General features: G+C 45.7%; 1 protein-coding gene across 1 annotated transcript in view; it reads right to left on the bottom strand.

Moving 5' to 3' along the window:
* Positions 1–837: 837 nt before the first annotated feature.
* The window catches only part of LOC110501842 (inactive phospholipase C-like protein 1), a 162,187-nt gene continuing 154,369 nt past the window's right edge, over positions 838–8,655 (bottom strand). The window contains exons 8-10 of the mRNA XM_036959268.2: positions 6,991–7,066; positions 6,324–6,433; positions 838–5,762 (exon numbers count right to left, since the gene is read on the bottom strand). Coding sequence (XP_036815163.2) covers positions 5,589–5,762; positions 6,324–6,433; positions 6,991–7,066 — 360 coding nt within the window. The 3' untranslated portion in view covers positions 838–5,588. The remainder of the gene's footprint in view (positions 5,763–6,323; positions 6,434–6,990; positions 7,067–8,655) is intronic.

Below are 8,655 nucleotides of genomic sequence, written 5' to 3'. Positions count from 1 at the left end.
TGTCATGTCTCCTCCTCCACTACCACAGAGTTCCATCACCTCCCATCTGCTGCACACAATCCCCTGAGACATCGTCCAGTGTACAGGACCACGAGAGAAGGCGGGAGGGTGGGAGAGAGAGAGAGAGATAGAGAAGTGATGTTTTCTTTCAGTTCTATGACATCAGGCCCGTGCCAGTGTTGATTCTTGTTGTAGGACTAAAACATATTAGTGTACTTTTGAAGTGAAGCCTAAAATGTAATTACCATCACTCTTTATAAGCTTGATATGAAAATAAATCAGCATACTTATTGAACATTCAATAACATTTAGGAAAGATTGACATTTATTTAGCCTTGTTTACAGTGGAAAAGGCCTGTGCTATCTGGTATCCTTGGGACGTCCCTACCCCATTGGAGTAGACTTGTAAAATGGTTAAGGTAGGGGTTAAGATTAGGGTATGGGTTAAGGTAAGGGTTGTGGTTAGGGTAGGGGTTAAGGTTAGGTAAGGGTTATGGTTAAGGTTAGGGTTAGGTAAGGGTAATGGTTAAGGTTAAGGTTTAAGGTAGGGACTTCCAAAGTACTCGGGATAGCAGTGACCCTGAGGAAAGGGCTCAGTGCAGTAGCCTACTAGGGATTATTCCTCGTTCTCTTGATAAACACCTCCACTTACTGGCTGTTCTGGCAAACTACACCTATATTATTCCTAACTACTACTGGCCATCAAAACCAAGGCTCAGACCCATTACCTTCAAAATTCATCTTTCTTTCCCTCTTCTTCTAAGAGAATGTTTTAGAGAGAACCAATGTGATGATTCCATGATGATTAGATGGAAGACAAGAAAGAAAACGAGGCGATTTAATGGTCAGTAAAATATAGTTTTATTTGGTCAGGGTACAACTGTGACATTGGTAATCAGATAGAAAAAAAAAACTAGCTTTTCAAAATTAAAGCTAGGGCCATTTAATATAATATTTATTAGTTTTAAAACACTCGTCATCCCCTTCAATAAATCCTCTTCTATATTTGTTTTTACAAAGACAACATACTGTGACGAGTGTACGACGATGGGACAAAACAAACATGTGTTTGAATGTTCGGTCAGAGGAGAAAGCAGACACAGACAGACGTAGGTTGTAATGCACTACGTAGGGAATACAGTGCCCGTTTGGATGCAACCGTTGCCCATACACACATCGCTATAAGGGCCGGTATAATGGGGCTATCAAGGCAACCAGGAACTCGAGGTCAAACGAGGTCAAATCATGACGTTAGTGATCTTCAGGTCGGAAAGTCGGCCCTCTAGAAAGATGCCAGTGTGTCCAACTTGAAATTTCGAGTTGGGATGACCGTAAAAAAAAAAATCCTAGTCGGAGCTGTTTTTTTTCCCTGAGTTCCCAGTTGTCTTGAACGCGGCATAAGTCACACCATGGGGGGGTTATTCTATTTTTATTAGAACAATTTAACCAAATGTAACTTGCTAAATGGTCTTTAAGGTTTACAGAGAGTTACTATAGTATAGTAAAGTACAGAACTATGGCGTTGGACCAGAGTGTTGTTCGATCAGAGGTTTTATTTAAGATTTGTAGCGTCTCAACACAGCAAAAAACATCAACACACCAGCCGAGCAGATTAGGCTAGACAGGAATCTTTGCATTCTGTATCTGGGTCGTTCCATCTCAAGAGATTTTAAATAAAAACATTACTATAGTAAGTACCTATTATGTGCCAAATAAAGTATCAGGGTTGACGATTTCATCGTAAATCAGTCATGAATCCCATGTGACAGGGGGAATGGAAGATGGTTGTGAGGGGCATGTGACAGGGAGAATGGAAGATGGCTGTGAGGGGCATGTGACAGGAGGAATGGAAGATGGCTGTGAGGGGCATGTGACAGGGAGAATGGAAGATGGCTGTGAGGGGCATGTGACAGGGAGAATGGAAGATGGTTGTGAGGGGCATGTGACAGGAGGAATGGAAGATGGCTGTGAGGGGCATGTGACAGGGGGAATGGAAGATGGTTGTGAGGGGCATGTGACAGGGAGAATGGAAGATGGTTGTGAGGGGCATGTGACAGGAGGAATGGAAGATGGTTGTGAGGGGCATGTGACAGGAGGAATGGAAGATGGCTGTGAGGGGCATGTGACAGGGGGAATGGAAGATGGCTGTGAGGGGCATGTGACAGGGAGAATGGAAGATGGTTGTGAGGGGCATGTGACAGGAGGAGTGGAAGATGGCTGTGAGGGGCATGTGACAGGGGGAATGGAAGATGGTTGTGAGGGGCATGTGACAGGGAGAATGGAAGATGGTTGTGAGGGGCATGTGAACACAAGCTTTAAATTGTTAAAACCTTTCTAGCCAGGGCTATCTGTGGGTAAAAGGGTTCTAGCCAGGGCTATCTGTGGGGAAAAGGGTTCTAGCCAGGGCTATCTGTGGGTAAAAGGGTTCTAGCCAGGGCTATCTGTGGGTAAAAGGGTTCTAGCCAGGGCTATCTGTGGGTAAAAGGGTTCTAGCCAGGGCTATCTGTGGGTAAAAGGGTTCTAGCCAGGGCTATCTGTGGGTAAAAGGGTTCTAGCCAGGGCTATCTGTGGGTAAAAGGGTTCTAGCCAGGGCTATCAGTGGGGAAAAGGGTTCTAGCCAGGGCTATCTGTGGGGAAAAGGGTTCTAGCCAGGGCTATCTGTGGGGAAAAGGGTTCTAGCCAGGGCTATCTGTGGGGAAAAGGGTTCTAGCCAGGGCTATCTCTGGGTAAAAGGGTTCTAGCCAGGGCTATCTGTGGGTAAAAGGGTTCTAGCCAGGGCTATCTGTGGGTAAAAGGGTTCTAGCCAGGGCTATCTGTGGGTAAAAGGGTTCTAGCCAGGGCTATCTGTGGGTAAAAGGGTTCTAGCCAGGGCTATCTGTGGGTAAAAGGGTTCTAGCCAGGGCTATCTGTGGGGAAAAGGGTTCTAGACAGGGCTATCTGTGGGTAAAAGGGTTCTAGCCAGGGCTATCTGTGGGGAAAAGGGTTCTAGACAGGGCTATCTGTGGGGAAAAGGGTTCTAGACAGGGCTATCTGTGGGTAAAAGGGTTCTAGCCAGGGCTATCTGTGGGGAAAAGGGTTCTAGACAGGGCTATCTGTGGGGAAAAGGGTTCTAGACAGGGCTATCTGTGGGGAAAAGGGTTCTAGCCAGGGCTATCTGTGGGGAAAAGGGTTCTAGCCAGGGCTATCTGTGGGTAAAAGGGTTCTAGCCAGGGCTATCTGTGGGGAAAAGGGTTCTAGACAGGGCTATCTGTGGGTAAAAGGGTTCTAGCCAGGGCTATCTGTGGGTAAAAGGGTTCTAGCCAGGGCTATCTGTGGGTAAAAGGGTTCTAGCCAGGGCTATCTGTGGGGAAAAGGGTTCTAGACAGGGCTATCTGTGGGGAAAAGGGTTCTAGCCAGGGCTATCTGTGGGTAAAAGGGTTCTAGCCAGGGCTATCTGTGGGTAAAAGGGTTCTAGCCAGGGCTATCTGTGGGGAAAAGGGTTCTAGACAGGGCTATCTGTGGGGAAAAGGGTTGACGCGAAATCCTCGACCCGCTCAGTTTCCCACCACAAAACACTAGAAAATGGCCAAACAAGAGTAGAACCAACTCACCTGCTTTCACACTATGATTTGACTATAAGACGTTCAATGTTTATTTTTTTAAAGGAATAGTTTCACCATTTTGAAAACCCGAGTTCAGTTCAGGTAACAGGGTTGACCTTAAAATGAGGGACGGACGTAAATGAATCACATTAAATCAATAATAATCTTCAGAATGGACTTTGTCAAAGCAACAAAACAACTAGGACTTAACGATGATGTTGAAAACTTGGGAGAAATGTTGGGTTTAAGTGGGTTCAAATCTTCCTAGCAGTAACTGAGGGTGCACGAAGGGACATGCCAAAATACTGCATTTTGGCACTTTGGCACGTTATTCCTTATAAAGATATTGAATTCTCCATGTGGTCTATATTAAAAGGGCACTTCATTTAATACAACAGACTTTTCAGATTCAATATTGGTGCACAATTTCTACATAAAATGCAAGAGGCTCTATTTTGGTGGAACGACTCATCTGCCGTTTTGTTCATAAATGCACATAAAGGGTTAACGCAGAGGCCGAGGCTTTAGAACTAGCACCTGTTCTATGGTAAGGGCATGAGTTTTATTTAGCTAATAGCCTTTCTTATGCAGCATTCTAATATCCATCACTGTAGGGACGGTACATCACCTCCTACCCCAGGCTAGAACGGAATGTTTACCTCTGAGCCACAGGAGACCCCATTTAATGTCCCACACTCCATCAGAAGTGGGCAAGCATAAAAACACACCGAGGTTAGTAGTAGCACCTAGTGGCGCCATTTTTGTAGTTCTTTGTCAGAGTACATCAGTGTTTAGCTGAGTGAGTTTTTTAAGCTGGGACAAACCCAGCACATACTTTCAGTCAACTCATCGAGAAAGGGGCCCCTATACATCCCTCATAGTAACACACTCTAGTGGAGAAATACACATCTATCAATCAACCAAGCCTTTTTAACACAACCAATTAATTAATCAATTGTCCCTCAGCATGTCCTCTTGGACATGGGGGTCACCCTTCACTCCGTCCCTGAATGAAAGCCCCTCGTTGTATCCACTAGGAGAATGGCTCTCATCAACAGCGTTACATCAGTTCCTCCGAGGGATAAATTAGGTGGATGCGTGTGGGGAAGGGGGATACCTAGTCAGTTGTACAACTGAATGTCTTCAACTGAAATGTGTCTTCCGCATTTAACCCAACCCCTCTGAATCAGAGAGGTGCGGGGGTCTACTGCCTTGCTCAGGGGCAGAAGGACAGATTTTTACCTTGTCAGCTCGGGGATTCGATACAGCAACCTTTCAGTTACTGGCCCAACGCTCTGACCACTAGGCTACCTGGAGAGTCTTCAGGCGGGCAGACAACCCCGGCTAACAGAGTATAACAGGCGCTTGTTGTTGTGGTTGTGAATTCCTAGAAAATGTAATTGACTCCTCCATAGACTCTCTGGGCTTCAAATGTTAGGAAGGAGAACTTAAACAGGTTCTTGAAACCACTGTGCTCAGAAATGGTGAGTTGAGCAAAATCCAAACATTAGGTTCAGCGTACAGGGTCCATAGAGAAAGTAACTTTAACATAAAAGTCACCACCGCTCTTCCTCACAGCAAAACAATGTTTTGTGTTCACAATCACAATCCCCTTTTAGGGAGAAACAAAAAAAACATAGAGAAAATGTATTCATTTAGTCCGTGTTTTCCATCAGAAAGAAACGGAGAAAGTTATATTAAGTTCAAATTCACATTGTTAAATAAGTGTTTTTTACATAACGTAAGAACATTCATGTTTTGTTAAAAAGCCTCAGGACTGATGAACACAAAGTCAGGGTGTCAAATTACTGCAACGATTCTTCAGTAGTCTTGCTACTTTATTCTGGATAAAGGGATAGGCTCTGGCCTCTATTCTATACCATTCCACTCTCTCTCTGTCCCCACCCCCTCCCTCCCTCCCCGTAGTTTGGGATTTTGGGGGGTGTCACCATCTCTTCCACTCCATCCCTCTCTCCCCCTCCCTCTCTCTCTGGTAGGTTGGGTGTGTCAGATTCGTCCATTGCCATGGGTGCTGCCCCTCCTGCCGTGAGGGGTGTAGAGGAGGTCAGAGGGACCGCAGGAGGTGGTAGAGGTCAAGCCACAGGCTTCACAGGCCAGGGCCAACTGTCTCAGAGCATCCAGAGAGTCTGCCTTGGCACCATGCAGGAGATCACACTGACCCTGTAGAGGGAGCGATGGAGGGAGGGAGGTAGGGAGGGAGGGAAGGAGAGAGAGGGAGGGAGGGAGGTAGGGAGGGAGGGAGGGAAGGAGAGAGGGGGAGGGAGGTAGGGAGGGAGGGAAGGAGAGAGAGAGGTAGGGAGGGAGAGAGAGAGAGAGAGGGAGGGAGGTAGGGAGGGAGGGAAGGAAGGAGAGAGGGAGCGATGGAGGGAGGTAGGGAGGGAGGGAAGGAGAAAGAGGGAGGGATGTAGGGATGGAGGGAAGGAGAGAGAGAGAGGGAGTGAGGTAGGGAGGGAGGGAAGGAGAGAGATGGAGGGAGGTAGGGAGGGAAGGAGGGAAGGAGAGAGAGGGAGGGAGGGAGGGAGGTAGGGAGGGAGGGAAGGAGAGAGAGGGAGGGAGGTAGGTAGGGAGAGAGGGAAGGAGAGAGAGAGAGGGAGATAGAGAGGGGAGCGAAAGCAAAAGAGAGCAAGAGAGAGGGTGGGTGTTTATATAATATACAGCAGCGTAAATGTGTCCAAGACATTTTCCCCTTGGTGACAAAGTGTATTGTGCCTCCATGAGTACCTTGAGGACAGTGATGTTCCAGGTGAAACTCTCCAGGGCTTTACTATGCTTGCGCCCCTTCAGCCCCTCCTTCTCTCCCAGCCTGGGCAGCTCCTCATGAAACTCCATTCCTGAGACGAGACAGGGACAGGTGAACGAGACAGAGACTAAATGAAGAGTCAGTGAGAGCTGAGGCTAGCGATAAGTAACAGAAAGACAATCCATATCATTACATTTGAAAAAATGTTATTATATAATTTAGCTCAATTAAATGTCACACTTGAGCAGGGGATAAAAATAAATTCCATTTTTCCATTACTATCCTTTTGTCTCAAGCTCTTATGTGAGTAGTTTCTCTCCTTTTAAGGCTCATGATCTAGACCGACATCTGGGGTAGATATACGTTTATTAGTATGGTAAATCAAAACCAGCTCTCTCCATTTCTCCCATATAGGGCAATGCACTTGAGCCAGCATATCTCTTCTGACAGGGCTACACAATACAATATAAAAGATGGACCTCTTCAATCACACTTCAGTAGAACACTTAAGTTATTAGAAGTTACAAGTTAGTTATTATTATCACACTGCTAGATTCCTGAAGATAGGATCCAGGGTTTGTTATTACTGTGGCTGGTTAGACATTCATTTTATATTCCTCCATCTGTCCATCCATCCACTCCTCTCACCCTCTCTCTGAACCTGTGCAATCCTCTCCTGCACAGCGTCTGCCTTCTCAATCAGCTGCTTCTGGGCTGAGATCATCTGGAAGGGACAGACAGACACTGGATGAGCGTCTGGACAAACAGACAGACAGACAGACAGGCAGACAGACCAGATGAGCCTCTGGACGGACAGACAGACAGGCAGGTAAGCAGACAGACAAGATGAGCCTCTGGACAGACAGGCAGGCAGGTAAGCAGACAGACCAGATGAGCCTCTGGACGGACAGACAGACCAGATGAGCCTCTGGACGGACGGACAGACAGACAAGATGAGCCTCTGGACGGACAGACAGACAGGTAAGCAGACAGACCAGATGAGCCTCTGGACAGACAGACAAATACATTGAGTAACTCATTTAATTCTCAATAGATGTAAATTGTTTGCTTGCTGTTTGAGGTGAAGAAAACATTACTTTGAGAAGCTCCACAGCTCTTTAATGGTGGTGCGTTAAGCCAATCAGAAATTGTATCAGATCCCCAAATGGGCACATGTCTATACCTACATTTGCGTGCAGACCAGGTAGCCTATAGGTCTACTACTATGTGTGCAGACCAGGTAGCCTATAGGTATACTACTACTATGTGTGCAGACCAGGTAGCCTATAGGTCTACTACTACTATGTGTGCAGACCAGGTAGCCTATAGGTATACTACTACTATGTGTGCAGACCAGGTAGCCTATAGGTCTACTACTATGTGTGCAGACCAGGTAGCCTATAGGTCTACTACTACTATGTGTGCAGACCAGGTAGCCTATAGGTCTACTACTATGTGTGCAGACCAGGTAGCCTATAGGTCTACTACTACTATGTGTGCAGACCAGGTAGCCTATAGGTCTACTACTACTATGTGTGCAGACCAGGTAGCCTATAGGTCTACTACTACTATGTGTGCAGACCCGGTAGCCTATAGGTCTACTACTATGTGCGCAGCCTTACACAACATTGACAGGAGCGCTTCAAACAAAAGACAATGACTAAATTCACCAAAACGTGTTACAGGTTTTGTGTTCACACGGACAATTAGAACGGTAAGACTGGAATAATAATATTGAATGCATTAACAGAAATTACTGTTACCAAAGTAACAAACATTGTAGATGAGAAATGATAGGAATTAACGGTAAATGTCCTACAGGTAACACATGTAACAGAGAATTGATAGACTAACAATCAAATGCAAACAATTCACACAATGAAGTTATGAAATAATGAATGTACAGTGCCTTGCGAAAGTATTCGGCCCCCTTGAACTTTGCGACCTTTTGCCACATTTCAGGCTTCAAACATAAAGATATAAAACTGTATTTTTTTGTGAAGAATCAACAACAAGTGGGACACAATCATGAAGTGGAACGACATTTATTGGATATTTCAAACTTTTTTAACAAATCAAAAACTGAAAAATTGGGCGTGCAAAATTATTCAGCCCCCTTAAGTTAATACTTTGTAGCGCCACCTTTTGCTGCGATTACAGCTGTAAGTCGCTTGGGGTATGTCTCTATCAGTTTTGCACATCGAGAGACTGAAATTTTTTCCCATTCCTCCTTGCAAAACAGCTCGAGCTCAGTGAGGTTGGATGGAGAGCATTTGTGAACAGCAGTTTTCAGTTCTTTCCACAGATTCTCGA

Source organism: Oncorhynchus mykiss, chromosome 22 (assembly GCF_057628025.1).
Source record: "Oncorhynchus mykiss isolate SJ-2025 chromosome 22, ASM5762802v1, whole genome shotgun sequence".
NCBI classification, from domain to species: domain Eukaryota; kingdom Metazoa; phylum Chordata; class Actinopteri; order Salmoniformes; family Salmonidae; genus Oncorhynchus; species Oncorhynchus mykiss.
This window is presented reverse-complemented; position numbering and strand designations above follow the sequence as displayed.